General features: G+C 32.2%; 2 protein-coding genes across 2 annotated transcripts; one reads left to right on the top strand and one right to left on the bottom strand.

Moving 5' to 3' along the window:
* Nucleotides 1-1,396: 1,396 nt before the first annotated feature.
* LOC110733687 lies at nucleotides 1,397-13,616 on the top strand. The gene is made up of 6 exons (XM_021913774.1): nucleotides 1,397-2,075; nucleotides 7,232-7,282; nucleotides 7,378-7,396; nucleotides 7,939-8,576; nucleotides 8,669-8,719; nucleotides 11,187-13,616. The coding sequence occupies exons 1-6, from the start codon at nucleotides 1,467-1,469 to the stop codon at nucleotides 11,967-11,969; spliced, it is 2,151 nt and encodes a 716-aa protein (XP_021769466.1). The 5' UTR covers nucleotides 1,397-1,466; the 3' UTR covers nucleotides 11,970-13,616.
* Nucleotides 13,617-16,923: 3,307 nt separating this feature from the next.
* On the bottom strand, nucleotides 16,924-21,438 carry LOC110733385 (proline transporter 1-like). The gene is made up of 7 exons (XM_021913424.1): nucleotides 20,926-21,438; nucleotides 19,642-19,866; nucleotides 19,411-19,505; nucleotides 19,095-19,284; nucleotides 18,020-18,141; nucleotides 17,660-17,875; nucleotides 16,924-17,572 (listed from the first exon to the last, which is right to left on the bottom strand). The coding sequence occupies exons 1-7, from the start codon at nucleotides 21,278-21,280 to the stop codon at nucleotides 17,189-17,191; spliced, it is 1,587 nt and encodes a 528-aa protein (XP_021769116.1). The 5' UTR covers nucleotides 21,281-21,438; the 3' UTR covers nucleotides 16,924-17,188.
* Nucleotides 21,439-21,691: the final 253 nt, after the last annotated feature.

Raw genomic sequence — 21,691 nt, 5'->3', positions numbered from 1 at the left:
TATCAAGCGAGTCAATCACGAGCTGAGGGATGCTCAACTCAAATCGAAAACTTCTTACATATGCTCAACTCGTGCTCGCTAAAGTTTTGAGCAAATAAAACCTGCTCGACTCGTTCTCGTTAAAGTTTCGAGTCGAGTCGAGTAGCTCACGATCTGCTCGTTAAAATTTTGGTCCTTCTATTACTATATACCTTTATTTATTTTTTGTTCAATTTATATTGTTTTCCATATTACTCCCTCCGTCCCCTTTTGATATTCCCTTACGGACATTTTTCACGAGAATTAATAAACACAAATAAGAATAGTTAAAGTACATTGAAAAGTAAATTGATATTGGGTATGCAAAAAAGTAGAGAAAGAAAGTAATAAAAGTACATGGAAAAACAAAATTTACGTGGAAAAGTTAAATTTGCACAAATATTGTTGCAAATTAGAGGGAATTTTGATAAAAATTTAATATTAATGGTTGTTGAAAAAAACAAATGAGGTGAACATTTTGGGACTAAAATTTGTTAATACAGGATTATCAAAAGGAGATTGAGGGAGTATTTATAGATATTATTAAACATTTACTCTTTCTTTTTTATGGTATAAATTAAGACTTAATAAGTGTCAAATTTGTTTAAAGATAATAACTTTATTTGCAAATTCTATATTAAGATTATATTATCGAGTTGCTCACGAACTTATCGAGTCGAGTTAGGACTTAGGCAAAAGAGTCAGCACGTGACAAGAGGCTTGTCACGTGCTGATTCTTTTGCCTATGTCCCTTGCATGCGGTCCACTAGTAGACAGCACCCGTTGGTCTCCTAGTCAGGACTCCCCTTTGTTTTGCTAGCCATACCTTAGCCATCAATTGTAAAGTTCTCTCAAGTAATCAAAGCATTCCTTTGAAATCTCTTGTGAGCATCTTTATTCTCTTACTTAGCCAATTTCGTAGCACACTTAGCCTAGCAAAACTAAGGGGAGTCCTGACTAGGAGACTAACGGGTGCTGTCTACTAGTGGACCGCGTGCAAGGGACTTAGGCAAAAGAGTCAGCACGTAGAGCTTGCTTAACTCTTGCTCGTTAACATCTCGACTCAAGTCGAGTTTCGACCAAGCGTTGACTGAGTCGAGTACGAGTTGCTCGCGAGCTGCTCAACTCAATTAGCACCCCTAAGTTGATGCATAGTGCTTAGTAAAATCAATAAATTGGATGTTGGAAATTCAAATGGTGTTGTATCAATAAACAAAGGAAACTTTAAAAAACATTGGCTTTTGAAATTCCCCTAGAAATTTGGAAACAGTGAAACAGCTACGAAGTATGGAGTACTGTAGAATAATGCATATGGGTTAAATCACTTCCACAATTAACTAAGCAATATAATTTCTCTATAAATAAGCTCTGACACCCAACAAAATATTTACAATAACTTTCATTGTTGCTGGAAAAAAAATTACACCCAACTACACAAATAATCCAATATGGCTAGTTCAGGAAGTGAGAGCAAGATGAGTTTGAAAATCCTGGTAGACATAAAGTCTAACAAGGTAGTGTTCGCAGAAGCTGGTAAGGATTTCGTAGATTTCATCTTTCAACTAATGTCATTGCCACTTTCTACAATCACAAAACTCCTGAATGAGAAGGAATTAGGCATGGTAGGTTCCCTTGGAGCACTCTATAAAAGTATCGAGTCTCTAGATGTTGAGTACTACGAAGCCGATAATAACAAAGATTCAGTGCTCAAGCCAAGAGACGATGTTTGTGTTCCTTTGTTCTCAGTCAATACTGGCCCAAGTCCCCCAACTAAGAGTGCTGCTGCATTTATGTGTCCGTATCATTCTAGTTGCGTTACTGATTATCAAGGGACATCTTGCCCCATTTGCAAGTTCGAGATGAATTCGGTATGCCCTACCGTAAGATACGCTCATCCAGCAAAAAAAACATTGAGCTGTGGGTATCTGAAAAGGGCGGTGAGTTACATGGTGATGGACAATCTGGAGGTCAAACCAATGTCCCTTTCGCTTATAAGGTCTCATGTCAAGGATTTTGATCACTTGGAGGAGAAACAGGTTGAAGTTGGACTCCAAGAGGTGATTATAATGTTACTACTGTTGAAATTCTACTAGTATTTAGCACGTCTTTTTATTGTGATAACCCTTTATGTGCTCAAGGAGTAACATTTTTCAATTATTTTGCAGGGGCTAGCATTGCTGAAAGCTTCTATGGAGAGCCAGGCCGTGCTAAGTACCGTCTTCCTTTCGGCTTTTCGAACTAAGAAAATGAAAAAGTGAAACTAGTCTCCTAGCTACCGGATCGGAGAGGCCAACATTAGCTATCTCTTGTTTCATTTTGAATTGTTGCAATTTAATTGCCTTTTGTGTACTGTCTTCGTATTAGCTAGTAATTGAATTGGTTGTATTGTAATTAGTGCAATTTAAACTTTTGATGTTTGATCATATCTTGTGATCTACGGCAAAACATTACTTTATGAACATGTAATTGATCAAATTTAAAGCCAACTAGCCAAGAGCATTTGTTAGAATTGTTAATTACTTTGCATTTGAAGATAAATGGTTATGATTTTGAAGTTCCATAAATCAGTCATTAGTACTCCCAACAATGTGGCAATACTAAATTAAAAAGGGAAAATATTATGCAGGTAAATCGTGAAAAAATTAAAAATTATAAGCACGTAAATCAGATCAGATACCAAAAAAAATCAATTTAGACTAGTTTAAATTTTTTTAATTCTCATTTCACTTGTTAATAAAAACCTTTGATTGCGAATTAAAAATGTGCAAAAAGTATACTCCGTATATTTGAAGAGTATTAGTTAGGTACTCCGTATAATTTAGTGTAAAAGTATTGTCAAAATTTAATTAAATGAATAGATTAAATCAAACCCAGTGAAATTTGATTCAAAACATACCTTAATAAATTTAGGGTCTATTCGTATTTATTGAAATAAGTTGAACTGAATTGTTTATGAAAAAAGGAAATTAATAATTGAACTGTAATTAAGCTGAAATGAACAGATAATTAGACCAGATTACGTTATTTTAAATATTGAAAACATACTGGTGAAACATGTAATTACTGTAGTAGATTTGTATTAATGTGTATTTTTCAAATACGTACATCTTTTAAAAATGTATTTTTTTTTATGATATTTTATACTACTAAATTTTTTATATTTACTGATAAAATATCGCATATAAACCAATAAATTATACTCTATTTAAATTTCAATTTAAAAAATAAAATATGGAGGGTTCATTCAATCAAACCATATCAATTTAGATTCAAACCATACTTTATTAGATTAATTTCAGATTACGCCAATTCAAGTGACGTGTATTTTGTGTGCGGCTAGCTACATCATGTGGTCATTGTAAAAGAACAAAATAACCTTTATAACATCGAACGAATGACTTTTGCATAGTAATATTAACCAAATAACTCTTTAACATTGAACGAAGTAACCATTGTAAGGTCAATGAAGTACTTTCTAACTTTCATGATAGCTAATCACACGCCTCACACCATGTGACGTGTCAGTGTGTGACCAACCACAATAAGAATTTGTGTTTAATTTAGAATAAGTCTTTATAAGATTTATTATTGTAATGTGTATATTTTTCAAAATATGCTTTTATCATAATTTTATATATAAAATTTATAATATTTAATGAAAAAAAAATGCATATAAAATGACAAATTATATTCAAAACTTTTTTTTTCTTATTCAACCTATTTTTTAAGATTTGATTTGAGACAAATAAATAGGCCATGAACATGAACTCATGAAGCAAGGTGAATTAACATAGCCAAAATCCTCGTCCTCTTGATTATTTTAATCTTAACCAAAATTAATCCAACTGAAGTCGCTAGTAATACGGACTTGCAGAGTACTGTATAATCTTTACTCTCAGATTTTGGTAATGATGGTCTTTAGCAAAATAGCAACAGGATGAAGCAACCCAAAGTCATTTGACCTCACTGCAAGGTGAGTAGTCATTTCGATTCAGTAAAAAAGAAGGAATATGGAGTAATAATTATCCTCGATCAGTAAAAAACAGAGTAATCATTTCAAATGGCAATGTTCAGACTTCAGAGTTTAGACACAGTGAGTAGTCATGGGGACTGCCTTGGAACTGCACTACGCCACCACATGACCATATCAATACATCATGCTTCGTGTGGAGTAATTCAGATTTTTTTTTTTCTTTTAAAATTTCATATTGAGGATTACACACATGTTCATAGTTCATACACATTTTATGGAATACTCACTCCGTTTTAAATACTTACGCCATTTTTTTTTTTTGAAACACTATGTCATTTTTCTTAGACATGCATATGGATGTTAATTTTTTAAAATAATATTCTAACAATTGAAAATTTATAATCTATTCATTGAGATGATTCCAATAAGTACCCACGTCACAAGACTATTTTTTTTTTCTTATGTATAAATCACAAACATTAGTCAAAGTAGGACAAATAAATAGTGTAAAAAATAGAAATTGAGCAATTATTTAAAAACAGAGGGAGTAATTTAAATACCGAGTACAGTACAATTTTTTTTAAGTTGTACTACGTATTTTTGTTGGTTTTAAAAAAAAATTAAAAAAAATACTACCTTCATTTTGTATTAGTTGACACGTTTTGACTTTAGCATTATTCACACACCTCCCTTTGACCATATTTTGTGATCTATATGTTAGGAAAAATATAGTCAAGTGGAATCTTGTTAGATTCGTCACAATATATATTTTCAAAATATCAACTTTTTATAATTTTTTCTTATTGATAACTAAAGATATTAATAATTTAATTTGTGCATTGGCAAACGTGACTAAAGAAACGTGTCAACTAAAAAGAAAAAGGGAAGTATTGTATTTGTAAACTACTTATTTTACATCTATTTTTAAATACTTTAGTTGCAACACTTTTCGTTTCATGCTTGTCAATGTATTATGTGTGATTTCAATAGATAATATCTTTAATTACCAATATGTAAAATTATAAACATTTGATATTAAAATAGTATACATCATACCGAATCTAATACGATCCCACATAACTAATTTTTGCATCACTTTTCTTTTTGAGGGTGTTTTTAAGAACTGTAGGTTTTATCACATGATTATATGACAATAAAAAATGTATTCCCTCTGATTTTTTTTTTTTTTATTTACATCACTTTTCTTTTTGGATTTTTTTTATTTATAAATACATCACTCCTATACGGTGTATTTGATAACTTTTTAGTACACTTTATCAATTTTCTTTTTTACTTTAAACCCACTCAACTTATTTTATCATTTCTCTCTCTTTCATAATCACCACTAAACTAATAAAAATATCTATCATTTCTCACATATTTTCTCTTTCATGGTCTCTATCTTACTTTACTATAATAATTTGTTCACCCACTCACAATATTATATTACTCTCCTAAAACTTTGTGCAATACAAAGTGATGCAAATAAAAAAAATAAAAAAAACGGAGAGAGTATATCTTATCCTTAGAAAGTGTTCGACATTCTCGTTGTTAATCTTTTCTTATCAATGTAGACACTTACATGTGTAGTTAAAAAAGACTAGAGGTGTTCATCATTATTAAAATTGAAATTTAATCTAATCTAATCTGGATAGCTTATTGGGATTGGATCTGAAATTTAAATTGAATCAGATGGATTAGAATTTTTTTAATGATTCAGATTTTCGAATTGAATTGGATCGACCTTGTTCGAATTCCAAAAAAATAGATGTAAAAGAATAAAAATCACATTAGACCTTAAAAATTTGTAACATATTTTAATTTAGATTTTTAAATGGGATACAAGCAACTTAATTTTAATTCCGATTGGATCTGATTGAATTCGGTAATTGAAAAACGAATTATATTTTAGATCAAATTAAACTTGGGGGTGTTAAATACCGCCCTCCAAAATTTATCAAAATCGCCATCATTTGAAGAAAAATGTCAATCCCACCCTTACTAAATCCTAACCCACTTTCCTCCTTTTTTTTCCTCTCTCAACAAACACTCCACCACAACAACCTTTTTTTTTGGTTTATCGGGAAGCTATTGGTGGCGCAAAACTCAGGCAGCAGAGGCGGTAGCGCGACCACCTCAGACAACAACATCGACGTGTCCTCAAGCAACAGCGACAGAATGGGTGGAATATGAAACATTCACGTTATTTTTTAGCTAATTCCGAGCTCAACTTGGTTCCCTAAGAACTAAATTGACCCCTAAAACCTTAGTCGAAGATTTTTCGACATGTAAACCGATGAAAAAGTTAAACCGGGTCGCAATTTACAATTTATACGTATTTTGGGTTGCAATTTGCATTTTTTTGTTAAATGGCTGCAATTTGCAAAATACGAACTTTAAATGACTGCGATTTACAAATTTTCCAAAGAAATTAGGAAAAATATTAGTAAGGGTTAAATTATCTGTTTCCTTGAAATGATGGAGGTGGCGATAATTATAGAGGACGGTATTTAGCATTTCACGGGCCTAAATACAAACCAAAAATTGAATAAAAAACCCCTACAAAAAGACCATGCATGAATATTCAATACTCTCATGACACATCCCATCAATATTTAAATAAATAAAAAAGTAAAAATAACAAAAAGAATTCATTTATCCTTTATAAAAACACTTGCACTTGCAGTAAAGAGCTTATTTCAACAAAACCCTAGAGCTAGAGCAGTACTCCAGTAGCAGCTAGTAGGTGAAAATGGCAGAAAATGGGGCACATCTAAGCTTGAAGTTGCTAGTTGACACAAAGGCAAACAAGGTGTTATTTGCAGAAGCAGGCAAAGAGTTTGTGGATTTCATCTTCCACATGATGTCTTTGCCACTTGGTACCATTGTCAAACTCCTTAATTCCAACAAAATGGTGGGTTGTCTTGGAGACCTCTACAAAAGTGTCAACAATTTCTGGGATAACACTCATTAACAAGTTTAATGTTAAGGATGTTTCATCCTTGGCGGAGATGGAAGTTCAACTTGGTCTCAAAGAGGTATTTTTTGTTTATAACTTTTGTGTGTTCAATTCAGTTTGTCATTATAGTACATACCATCTTTGTGATTTTGACTTCCTAGCATTTTTCTGTTAATTTTTGTTTTTTATAACTACGTTAAAAAAATATTACACGGTAATTGAAATTGTATATTACATAGCACCTAATTTGGGTTTAATTTTGAGTTGTATATTTTGTGCAGGGATTGGCAATACTGAAAGCATCGATGGAGACCAAGGCTGTGTTGACTCTTGTCTTCCTCGGGAAGAAGATGTAGTGTGTTCTGACTTTCTGACCTTATAATAGCATAGGCATAGCTGACTTGGTTTAATGTATTTTGCTATCAAGTGGCTACATTTTGGGTCCGGTATGTTGATCGGCTTGATGATGTTAATGTATTTTTTTTGCTGAACATGTTATCTTAGAAGTTTATGACCTTTATGTTAATAGGATGTGAATTAGACCTTTAAGGGTGATATTGCTGTAAATCTACTCTAGCTTGCAAACTGCAATATATGGCCTTTTGTGTTGTTTAAATACGGAGTACTGCGTATCTTAGAGCACCCCTTTAAATTTTATTTATTACTCTGTACTTGCTTAATTATGACTGGAGAAAGAATGAAAAGTGATTAATGAACCATTAATAATATCTGGGCTGGTGTTATTATTCTCTTCATATGTCGAATTAATTAAAGTTGGGCATTATCAGATACGAGTAGTGTATTTACACAAGCAATATGATTATAATAATGTAGTAATAAATAAAATCAAGGCTTGTGGCCGGAGGTGTGATAAATGGAGTATAGGGAACCCAAATCAGCCGCCCATGAAATTATTTCATGTTCCGGTTCTCATCAAATCCTCAACTACAGAACTACTTTAATAATGTTCGTACTATTTAAACACTAGCTAATACTCTTACTGACATATCACCCTTTCAAGTATTTAACAAGTTGATAGAGTCAATATATATGGCTGAGGTAGTCAAGACTGAGGTGAAGCTGAGTTTGAAGATCATTGTAGACACACAGGCTAACAAGGTGGTATTTGCAGAGGCAAACCTCGACTTTGTCGATTTCATCTTCAGTATACTGTCATTGCCACTTGCAACTGTTGTCAAACTTCTCAATGCAAAAGACATGGTTAGTTGCCTCGGATCACTCTACCAAAGTATTGAGTCTTTGGAACCTAAATACTTTGAGGCCTTTCGAGACAAGGATTCTGTGCTGAGGCCAAGAACTAGCGTAGTTAATCCTTTGTTGTCATCGAATGACACCCCAACTTCAGTAACTTACTATTTGTGTAGGGAGCATAACTACATTAGTGATTTCAAGGGTATAGTTTGTCCCTCTTGCTTTAGTAATAAAACAATGCCTTTTCACACCAACTCCAAATATATTGCACCAAAATCATATGTCAAGGTTCTGGCAACTTATATGGTGTTGGATAATTTAGAGATTAAACCGATGTCGGCCACTCTCATCAAGTCGGAAGTTCAGGATTTTGATCCCTTGGTAGAGAAAGAAGTTGAAATTGGCCTTCAGGAGGTAATTGTTCTGTATTTTATGTCGTGATTTGTCATTCGTATTTGAGACTAATTTTTATCTTGTATTGATGTGTTTTTAATTTTTTGTTCCAGGGTTTAGCATTGTTGAAGGCTTCCTTAGAGACCAATTCTGTCTTGAGTACTGTCTTTTTAGGAAAGAAGACCAAGGGTCGAACACGTTCCACCTCCTAGTATTCTTGTAATGCGCTTGAACTGATTGTCACATTTAATTTTACTAATTGTTTATGTTACTCGTATTTTCTTGGAGCTAAAATCGACTGTGTTACTAGTTTACTGTCTTTCTAAGAAGAAAAAAACAAGGGTTAAACGCGTTACAGCTCCTAAGGTTATGTAGTTCACTTCATGTTGCATTTAGTGCTTATGTTATTTTGTTGGTGCTAAAATCATCCGTGTTACTTATTAGTACAATCTTGCTGTCGAATAATTTCAGTTCCAGTTTTAGACTTCTGATTTCAACACTAGCAGGCAGTACAATTTTACATATGGCTATAGTGTTTCATTTCATCTTATGCACACTACTGATTTGCTATGATTTCCTTGAATATCACATTCGTGTTTTAGAGTTCGAGGCAGGTAAAAATGATTTCAACCATAAATTTAGAAAATAAAGTTGTGGATTGCTGTGCAGCTAGCTCAGATCAGCTTAGGGACTCCAGACGAATTATGTTAATCAACCATTAAAAGTTTAATTTATGTATTTTATATGTTGATGAATAAAGAAATACATTATTTCATTACAGAGTAATTTTATAGTTCATTGTAGAAATTGAAACATACCAAACAAATATGTTTGAATTTTTTAACTCATTCAATATTGTTAAATTTACAAGCAACTCTACATGCATATTTAAAACGAGGCAAAATTAACAGTAAAAATAAAATGAAATAAAAATAATAGATCATTGAATTATGATTTATCAAGTTAAATTTTAGGTCTCTATAATTTCTCTGTATTTCTAATCTAATCAATCAATTACATATTACTAAAGGCAAATCTAAAATGACACTTGGCAGAATTATATTGAGTGTTTTCCCTCCAAAAATATTTGCTTAAAAAAAAAAAAAAAAAAAAATCTTACCATAATGAAGGATTAATGTATCTAAATAATGATTTGCTTAACATAAAATCTAATATAAACATTTTTAAATATTAAATTATTCATTATAACTATTATGTGATTATTTTTTTATATTTACTTCATAATTTCTAATAATTGGTGTCAAGTCCTTAATTTTTTTGAAGTAATGATATATGTAGCCCTTAGGGCTATATATAAGCAATAAATATACTTTCTAAAATGAAATTATGTTGGGAATTCACGACAAAATCACGCGCAAATAGGTGTAATAAATGTTAGCCCTGGGCTATATTTATCATTTTCAATTTTTTTTATGCATTTTTAGAATTTTGTTGTATTATTATATAACTACTTCGTATTAAACAATCGTGCATCTATTGCACGAGAATTAATGTTGTACTTTACTATATACTTAGTAAAATATGTGCATTGCACGAGAATAAAACTAGTATCTAATATATATAAATAAAGTAGGCATTTTTTCGGAAGCATTTGGCGCACCACATAAGAAAAGGTATTATTTTGGGATTATTTACGAAAGTTAGTTATTTAAAACTTATTTACACTTTTGCGTCGGAATAAAACTTAATTACGAAATTATTATCCACGTAGGCTCGGATAAGTTTTTATTTTATTTTTTTATTTTTCAAAGTAAAACCGCTACCTCAAGTAGCTACCTCAGGTAGCGGTTTATGTACTAAAACTAAAACCGCTACTTGAGGTAGCGGTTTTACCCTTCATAAATTGATTAAATGTATCTTTACTTAAGTAGCGGTTTTAGACTATAACCGATTATAAATGAGACTAACATTTTAAACAGAATGAGTATATTAAATAAACGCATAGGCAAAAGACTAAAACGAATAAAACTAAATCTCATAGGACTAATTTCTCATAATTTTTAATAGTTAAACGATTATAAATGAGACTACCATTTTAAACAGAACGAGTATATTAAATAAACTAGATTTGTCATCTATTTTATGAATTAAAAATTTCAATTGTCACATAAGCAAAACTAGTGAATAAGGTTTGAGATTTTAAATTCAAGCGTCACATAAAATTAGTAAAACAACAAAAGATAACTTTAGCGTTAAAATTAAAAAATTATCTTATGATATTAAAAATTTTATCCATATATTTTAATGAATGATCTTCATAAATATACAAAATTTTAAATTAATAAAATAATTTATTAGAACTGTGCATCGCACGGGCTTCCATCTAGTTCATAATATAATAAAAATACTTGGAGAGCAAGCACTAATATATGCTAATATTCCCTAGTAATCTCAACTACCTAATATAGGTCACATTTAATTAACATATATCTTTTCACTAGATAATCTCTAAAATATTATCTCAATAATATTAGTTTACTTAATTGAGTTCATCTTTACATTAATAGTCCCAAGAATCTTCTATATATTATCAGCATAACATATTTCAGTTTACAAACACAAAGAAAATTCAGAAATTGCAAGTAGGGACTATAGTTTGATTGAGAGAAGACGAAAATCATAGTAAACAAAAAGATTAACAAGGTCATTTTTGCAGAAGCAGATAAGCAAGTTGTTGATCTCATCTTCCACATTTTATCATTGCCGCTTGCTACTGTTGTAAAACTCCTCAATGAAAATCAGAAAGGCGTGATAGGGTGTCTTGGAGACCTCTACAAAGGCATTGACTCTCTGAGCAATGACTATCTCCAGACTAATCTCGACAAGAACTCCGTGCTCGACCCTATGAGTGCTGTTGTTGTCCCTTTGCTTACGAAACAGCCACAAGATTGCTATAATTATTATGGCCCTAAATACTTAAAATTCTATTTCTGCGCCAGTAGTAACAATTGCTGGATAAGCGATCGCCAAGGAACCTTTTGTCCTCGCCACCGCAGTGAGATGGCTCAGAAAACGTTGGAATATGTGCCCAGAGCACCGGGTTATGTCAAGGAGGCGTTTATGGTGATGGATAATTTGGAGATCAAACCCATGTCTGTTTCTCTCATTACCTCCCTTCTAAAGGACTTGACTTCATTTGAAGAGAGACAAGTTAAATTTGGTCATCAGGAGGTAATAAATTTTCAACTTTTAATTGTTTATATGAACGTGGTTTATGAAAGGAACGCTAGATTGATACTGCATTATTGTGTTATGTTTGTTTTGGCAGGCAATAGCAATTTTGAAAGCGTCTTTGGAGACCAGATTTGTACTAACTACTGTCTTCCTTGGGACGAAAGTTTAGTGACCACTGAACCAACTCCAACACATCAATGGTCTTTTTTTTTTTTTTAATGTGGCAATAATGGAATCCTTTATTTTCTTGCTAAGATTTTAGATGTAATGATGCAATTCCGACGTGTTATTATGTTATGCTACTGTTAATATTATTGATTATGACTTTACAAATGCTTTTATGATCAGAATTAGCCTCTTATTATGTGTGGAAATTCAGCATTACATTTTTAAGAAATGCAAGTTTTCACTCTATTTTGAACTTACCATTTTCTCAAGCATCAATTACCATATGGTTAAGACTTTTTAATCATGCTAACATTCAAACTGAGCTTATATGATATGTTTGGCAAGAACGTTAAACATGAACAGATTTAACTTATACTGACGCCTCTCAAGGCCTCAACCAATAAAAGGGGGTAAAACAATGAATCACAATTAAGGTCTCAGTGTCAAACCATACAACTAATACAAGGTATAGATTAAGCATACATGCATGAATTTAAAGCCTTATGTGAATTTACAAGTTAAATCATCACCTGCCAAGTTTAATTTACAAAGATTGTTTTTAATGTGGCAATAAAATCGATCTATAACTTAAAAGGTTGCCCTTGATCATAAAAGCATTAGGAGTATTAGTTTGCCAATAAGCAACCTGTGCACGGTTAATTCCATGGATTAGTTGAATTGGATTCACTTTTTTGATATTAAAAAGTTTCAGACCAACTGACCTATAAAAAAATTTTCCCTTTCATTTAGGTTGGGTTCTATCAATTTATTCACTTACAATCTATGATTAGAGCAACAAGTTTTTATCCTAAACATTTATGCTGAGAAAAAGGGAGCTAAGTAGGCTTCTTTTTCCTGATTGAACTTTGAAAGACAAATAAGTAAATGAACAATGTATGCTTAACAGGAGTACAGACATACCTGAATGGGCTGTATCAGTTAACTTAGGTTCTGGTCCTTGGCAAGAATTTCACTTTCAGCAAAACAGCAGCACCAGAAATGTAGAGTATGCGGAGTAATAAGGCATAGATGCAATCTTCTACTTAGAAGGGATGTATCCTTAACCATCTGAAGCTGAATGGCAAAAATCCTTCATAACAAAAAATAAAATAAAATAAAATAAAAGACTTAACATCCAAAACAATCACTTTCATTGATGACCAGGTAGTAGCAAACATGTTTTTACACTCAAAAAATTCTATAATCTTCAACATGTTAGCACATAGTAGTGAGAAATTGCATAATCATAACATCAAATTAAAAACAGGAAAAGTAGCAGATATTGATGTTGAAGTTGTAAAAGATGCACTTTAAGTTTTTGTAAGGTTTCAACTGCAGTTCCAGCTTTGGTGTAAAATGGCACATCGAGGATGGTCTCCCACCTTATTTATATATTTTCAACTTATTCTACCAATTCCCTCATCAATATTGTTTATAGAACACAAAATATGCAAATGAGGCAGACACAACACTTAGAATATGTAATCCTTGTATTTGTTTTTGGCAATAACATCAACTGTACATTACGAAAATTGAATGAGAAGACAATCAGTCATTTTCTTTATACACCATAAGTCCAACATAAAGATACATACAGAATTTAAATTGAAGCTAATATAATGATACATACAGAAGAGGTACCAAAACTAAGCTCAAGAAAAAACAATAATTATACACCATAAGTCCAACATAAAGATAGCTTGGAACTTACTTCCTGCTCAATGCTATCTCTCCTGTTCGGTGATCCGATGCATATCAACATAATCGTGCTTATGTTTCATCGAATATTTTTCCAACTCTCCAATGCTGTCAAGCTATAAATTCAAAATTGCCAAGCAAAATCAGCACATTACAGCATTGCAATGCATCAAAATTCTTTGTCCAATCAAATTAATGCCTCGATGATTAAATTGATCCACCAACTGTTTTCAAAGAAGATTTCATGAACGGAGTCCATTCGCGAGGCTTGTGTATTATGAATGATGCCATTATAGCAGCAATTTTAGACTAACACGCCAAAATTGAAAGTTCATAAGAATTAATTTCTACAATTTGCATCAATTGCAAAAATCTATAGAATCAATCAGGATACAATTATAATCATAATTCAAGTCATTCAAATACAATCAATCATCAATCACCATTTGTCAATAACAATAAACCACAATAAATTCAATGTACCTTATTGTACTCCAAAGAGACGGCTTTACGGCGAGCAGCATCTTTAAAATCCTCAGTCCTATCCCTAATTTTCGCCATTGTTGGATCATACAATACACCAGAAGAAATTTCTATGAATTGAACTACAATTTGACCGAAGATGAACTGAATTTGCAACGATTTCGACTAAATTTCGAAGGAATTTCACCCTATTGATGTGAGATATAGACAGAGTATTGATTTTAGGACGCACCGCTGCAGATCGCCGTGATGCTAGGCGGTGACCGGGCGCTGACTTGGTTAACGGAGATACGATCTGAATACTATGAACGGTCTTTTATTTAATTTTAAGAAAACGGCCTGTTTAGGAGAGAATGAAATAATTAGAACTGAAATTAACTTAAGAGAACAAGCCTCAAGACTATGTGTTTTGTTTTTCATTCGATTCACTCTTTCGGCTAATTGGATTTGGGAATTAAGTTTTAGTCCTCGGCTAAATATTGTTGTGGGGATTAATTAAACCAAGATAATGTGAGATGACAAATTTTAGCATTACACCAAAACTATGTGAGATGATAAACCTTAGAATTAGAACAAGTGTTGCTTGGGAGGTTTTGTGAAACATTAATTGATTATTCCTACAAGTATACTTGTATAAGTAGTCAATGTATAATTTGATTGATTTCGGGCCTGTTCTTATACAATTATTTTCAGCTCAGTCAGCTCCTAATTTCTTTCTCTTATAAAATATTCATTTCAGTTCAGTTTAATTTAGTTCATTTCAGTCAATACAAACAGGTATAAGAGATACTTTGTATACACAATGCTTGACCATTACCATTTACTAATAGAAGCATTGGATTTTGTTTATGAAAGCGTTGCATAATGAATTACGAAACCCTAATCTATTCTATATGATCAGCACAATACAGAATACTCAACGGAGTGCATGAACTAAAACCTTGAAGATATGGTTGACGACTTTTATGATAGGATCCTGATTAAATTGTTGGAAAGTGTTTCTTATACAAAAAGTCAAAAGCAGTTATGTATGCATTTGCAATAACTCTGATACAAAAAGTCAAAAGCAGTTGTGTAAGTGCACACAATCCCTATGTAAGAGTATGAGTAGATGCCAGCAGATTGGAATAGAAGAGGACAAATGGACCATTAGAGATGGATCTTAATAGGATGAGACCACCATTAAGGCTTTGGGTCCAAACTATTATGGTCCCCCATACCCAAACTTATGTTTAGCAGTCCTGCACCTACGTTATCATTCATCTTATTAAACAACTATAGTCCATAGTTTGGCAAGTCCATTGATTTGGCTATTATGCAATAAAGAATTAGCCAGGCCATACTTCTTCCACCTATAGCCCTAATCCAATTGGGTACGTAGTAAGAAATAAGTCAAGTGGATCCACTTGATCACATAGCTTCCACTCGTCCATAATATCTATCCTACAAAACTAATCAAGAGTGGGTTACAAGGTGATTCAATTTGTTTCAAGTGTCGTATTTGCGTTACAAGCATTAAACTCTTATATAAATAATAGAATATTAAATTAATAATCTTGTCTATATGATATTACTTGGATTCAAGCCTACAGTCTAAGAGTGGAAGCATATGTACAATAAATATCATATATGATACGAAGTGACAAAATACAATCCGAATATTGTATAATCATATCAATTAAGAGTAGCACAATAGTATATAATCCACCTTAATATCACAATGAGTTTGTAATTCTGCTTGATTTTCTGGAATCCATTAAAATAAATTATGATAAAGCTGATTTTGAATTGATTTATTTTGATATTGTAAATCTGCTTGATTTTCTAGAATTCAATATAAAATCAATTATTTTAAGCTGATTTAAAATTGATTTGTTCTTTGAAATTCTATCCAAAATAAAACCGTATTTTGAAGAAGTGTAACTTTTCACGAACTTTCGTGGCAAAGTTTACCAATGAGAGTTGCTTACGTGCTTAACTTGGTAGTTGAAATGCTGAATACATACAAAATTTATTTCTTCCCTGAATTTGATAGTTACGAGGTTGCTGATGTTTAAAACAAGGAGTATAAAGTATTTCTCTTATCAGATAAAAACAATTTAGTGAGTAACTTTATATCAGGGGATGCCCATAACCAAATATCAGTATCCGCCCTTTATACCTTCGAAATAACTGCAGAACATTTGCAGCTCTTAACACTGCTCATTTTCTTAATTTCATCATGTGCTTTTTTTTTTTTTTTTTTTTTTTTCCTTTTCTGTGCTTTCATGCAAACGAACACTACGGAGTATAATGCATGGACGGAAATACCATATAAAATTTTATGTACATATCGTGTGTGTCAGACTTTGCAATATGAGAAAGGAGGCCGAATTTTCTCATAGATTAACCGGGTCCTCCCAATTTGGTTTAACGGGGTTTAATCACACAAAGGGAAGAAAGCAAAGGGATTCCCCACCCCCAAAGTAGTTCTAGTGAGGTTTTCCCGAGGTGACAAACTTTATCACTAGACTAAGCTTTGATACTTGATAACGAGTATTTGATACGGAGTACAAAGTATTTTGAATACATGACATGCTATGCCACCTATTGAAATATGTGTTTTACAAGAACCTCACAGTACTTCCTCTTTATTGTATCTTACTGGTGATGAATATATTTAGGAAAAAAAATGTCTTTTTCCCCTTTTTAGGAACCTAATAATTCAATAAAGGGCCTATGGAGTATGACCTCAGCATATTTTGTTGGTGAAAAAGGGCAGAAATAAAGTATAGAAATGCATGAACTTTAAATAAAAGCAGCAAAAAAAAAAAAAAAAAACAAGTGGGGAAAATAATATGCTTCCTATTATTTTTTGATTTTTCATTTTATTTATCCTTCTCTCCAATACAATGCAATACGTACATATTACCCACTATGAAGAATCACAGGAAAATCCCCAAATGGACCAAAAAGCCAAATAGGAAGTGTAAACTAAAGTTGCTGATAAAATTTAAAAAAAAAAAAAAAAAAAAAAAACACTCACACACTACTAGTTGCTGATTACTCAACCTAGTTAATAAGGCTTAAATATGTGTAAAAATATATATTTAACCCTCTAAATCAGCAAAGACATGATATGTTTTAGAGTCAACAGCGATTAATCTCAAAGCAGCAATGAAGGAAGCTACAGACATACAGGAGAAGAAAACAATATTGATCCAGAGCCATATCTTCATTGCCATGCTCAACTTGTTCCTCTTCGCTTTGAAGTACATGTGATTTGCTAGGATAAAGGTGAGTGGGAAAGTACTGATAGCACCTGTAAGGCTCATGAAATCCCCTAGGAAAGGCAGAAGAGCTGAGACGAAAGTGTTCAATGCTAGGTAACCTCCCCTGATTAGTACTCGCGATCCCAAATTTTTTGGATGGAATGCACTCCCTGTGATCCCAAACCTTGTGTCAAGGTATTCATACATTGGACTTGCAAATATCTGAGAAATACAAACAATAAGAATTATGAACATTTTTTTCATGGATTTTGGAAATAAAAATCAAAGACAGTCGAGATGTAAACTTACATGTAAAGCAATGACAGTTTGAAGGAAAGTGCTGATATTAGCCAAGGCCTTCACCCAAACAGGACCATGGACATTGTTCAACAAATAGGAGTCTGTTTTATTTCCGTATGCCCAGTAACCAATAAAAACAATAGCATACATGGGTACAACTCCAGCCGAGAATTGAAAGTACAGGGCTTTCATCATGTTCCCAACCACAGGCTTTCTTACTGTTGCCTGCTCACACAATTTAATTGCAAAAAAAAAAAACATGTGAGAATTAAGATTCATGTATCAAGTATTATGAGTAGAATAATGCAGTTATGTGAAAATATATATTATCACACTTCATTTAGGATTAAGGAAGAAGCGATTACACACCTGAATCTCAGGAAGCATTCCTGTATTAAACGCAAAGACCAAATTAGCAGCTGCTCCGATAGTTGTAAAGACTTTACCTCTTTCAGTTGGTACGGTGTAGTCTCTAGGCGGAGAATTGATTCCTGTACATCATTAAAACACAATTTTAGTTTATTACAGTAGTTGTATGAACACATCATATTGCTACAAGAGTACAAGATATGGGTGGTTTGCGCCTAGCTTTAGATTGCGCCCTTCAAGTTAAAGGTCTTGAGATGACTTTCAGATGAATTTTGGACAAAGCAACAAGGCAAGGCAAAAGGGGCAGAGATAATGGTCTGAACAGAGTGAAAACATAGTCGGGATACATGAAGACTCTTCAATTCACAAAAAAAAGGTTCAAAGTTAAGGGTGACAGATTATATGGAAAGGGCATAGTGTTCAAAATTGCAAGTATTGTATCTATCTTTAACTAAGTCGCAAACCTACAAAATTCGATGCATACATAAGCTTAAAAGTTCCTTAAGTTCTAAAAGTTAGTTTTATTTACGTTTTACAAAACAGGCATACAGTATATTTGATTGGTACAGTCTAACATGTATGTTTTAAACATGTAGTAATATTAGATTACCTAGATTTAGCTTTTCCATTGAAGAAAAACGGGGAAAATGCAGCAAAATAAGACAGCAGTACAACAAATAAAAACGAAACTATAAAATCTTACCACCGGGAAGGTTTCAGCAACCAATCCTGCAACTCTAAGAAGAATATCAGAATAAATCATGTCTCTTAGCTTATACAAAATGATGCATATAGTATCATACATGCTGATTTAAAACCTATTTGTAGGCCAGGTACACAGATTGATATATACAGGATTCACATGCTCACTAAATTCTACATTACATCTCAAAAAAAACTATTACTAATGAATCATTAGTAATTACAATAGATTGAATAATAGTTTGTAACATAGACTACTAAATTTAAAAACCCATGTACTGTGATGTGAGCATGATTTTTTTTTTTTTATTATTTTATTTTTTTATTTTTTTTGTAAAGAATGGTAAAGGCTGGAAATGGAATCAGGCATTACCATCTTTAAGTGAAAGAGCAATAGCAATTACTATGTAAATCAGACCGAAGAACGTTGAAACTCCAAGCCAAATTCTCAAAGCAGACAAATGAGGAATCCCAATGGCAAAAAGGGCACATACAAACCCAGAGATGATTATGCAATATGGAAGCTTCAGTGCATGACTTTCAGTGAACAACTCATATGCAGCCTACAAAATTCATATAAACAGAGTCAAAAATAATTTTAGTTAAGTAAAATAAATTTCTGTATACTTGAATATCAATTATTACATAAAAAATAAGTAGAACTACTCAAGATTAAATTTAAGATTTACCTTAATAGAAGAACCTGCCAAGATAATGAAACCAGTGTTGATCATAAAAAGATTGATATATTGCAAAGCCCATGTAAGTGAATAGGCTCTTGGACCTACAAAATCCACCAAACAATTTTATTGTAAGTTTTGCCCTTATGCAAAAATTAATAGTCACGCTGATAGTGTAACATGAGGTAGCAGCGTGACAACTAAATAGAAAAGGAAGGAGTAGTTTCGTATCGGGCATACCATAGATAAATCCAGCAAGGTCTCTGTATCTGATATGTCTTTTGCCACCATACTCATGAAGTTTGGCAATAAGAGCATTAGCATAGAGAGAAATTACAGTAGCAGCAATTAGACCAAGTACTGCAGGTATCCATCCAAGTGGGACCATTATAGCGCCAGAATATCCCAGTACATATGCACTGTTTATTCCAGTCGTCAGAACAAACCCAGCTTGCAGCCATGAATCTATACACAACCATATTTTACCAAATTATACAGTATCCAATGATGTAAAACTAATCAAATTACTGTAATTAAATTAAATTATACAAGTAATATTATAAACTTCTATATTATGCCAGACAAATTATAAAGCAACCAAAGTGACTTGTGACCCACGGGTCAATATCATAGACTAAAATAAATAATACGATTGTATAACAAAATTACTAACTTAACCTTGTGGAAGTTAAGATGCACCCCACAGACAAACATGAAACATGTTATCATCCTTAAAAATAAATAAATAAATAATTAAGCGGGAAAATTAATAAAACAGAAGCTAACCGATTGTCTTTCAGAGTTAACATGTTATTTTAAAATAATGAAATCACGAGGAAATACCATGGTTAGTTAGTTAGTTTATTAGTCTAATTCAAAACACAAGTATTTTTTTACTCATTTGATCTGTCGTTGTTCTTTTCTTTTTTGTGATCTATTTGGGTATAAAACGAGATAAATTTTGATCACGATAAAATAAAATAAAATAAAAATCTTGTTCATGAGTATCAATATATAAAATTTTTATATACGTAATCAAAGATTATACGAAGTTTAATTTTAAAAACAGGAGACAAACATTAAAAAAAGGTAGAAATTTCAGAAATTTAATTTTAAGAGTAGTAATTTTTTTCCAAACAGCAATATTTTCTTTTCTATAAACGGAGTAATATTGAAGGAGTGTCCATTATACACTTGGAAAGGTGTAACGTTGCACCTAAGACTATTTTGTTGCTGAATTGGTTAGAAAACTACACTAGGAAGAAACAAAAAATAGTTACACCAAGTGTCGCGGTGCATACTGAAAATTGCACCAAGGGACACGCATAAAAAAAACCAAAACAAAATTAAAATTTAAAAAATAAAAAATAAATAAAAAATAAAAAATTACACCACCACAAGCAAATTATTTTATAAAAATCACAAAATTCATAACAACCTACACGAAAGATAATGACATTTCAACACCCAACAAAAAATTAATTAAAAATAATAGAGAAGAAAGAGAAAATTAAAAAATTATACCAGTGCTGATCTGATGGGCAGTTTCGGGAACAACAACAGTTTGTTGTTTTTGTTGATGATTAGAATTATCGTTGTTGACGGAAACGGCGCCATTAGTAGCACCATTTTCTGGGTCGTAAGACGACATTGAATTATTATTTGGAGAAGAGAAAGAAGAAGAAAGAGGAGAAGAGGGGTTTTGTATGATAAATTCGGTATTAGCAACGTTGTTGTTGGTGTTGTTATAGTTGTTGTTAATGTTGTTAGGAATATGAATGTGTTGAGGTTGGTTGTGTGAATGGTGTTGGGAAAACAAGAGAGCTGTTGTTATTTCTGAGTCCGATTGTTTGGGGATGGCCTCCTTTATATACCCCATCTTCCAATCCTTGGGATCCTCCTTTTACTCTTTTTATTTTCCGAAAATTAATTTAATTAATTTTCGAAAAATAATTTATTTCCTTAAAAAAGGTGATTTGTTTTCATATTTGGAGCTAGGAGAGAGAAAAAGGAGTAGGATTTATTTTCATTTCCTTTTAGCTCCCCGCTATAATAGATAGAAATTCAGATTTTGTTTTATTTTTTGTCACGGAATTATTTTGGGATATCAGGGACTATTTCGCCTTTTTCAATTTCTTAGTGGGTGGTGGGGTTCACACACTCTTTAATTGCGTTCACCTTTCTTTTTTATTAACAAAAATATCCAATTAATAATAACAAAATAAAAAAAAATAATTCACTATTCGATTGTAATAATTATGATCTCTCAATTTGATGACTTGTTAGGCTC

Source organism: Chenopodium quinoa, unplaced genomic scaffold (genome assembly GCF_001683475.1).
Source record: "Chenopodium quinoa cultivar QQ74 unplaced genomic scaffold, ASM168347v1, whole genome shotgun sequence".
Taxonomy (NCBI): domain Eukaryota; kingdom Viridiplantae; phylum Streptophyta; class Magnoliopsida; order Caryophyllales; family Amaranthaceae; genus Chenopodium; species Chenopodium quinoa.
This window is presented reverse-complemented; position numbering and strand designations above follow the sequence as displayed.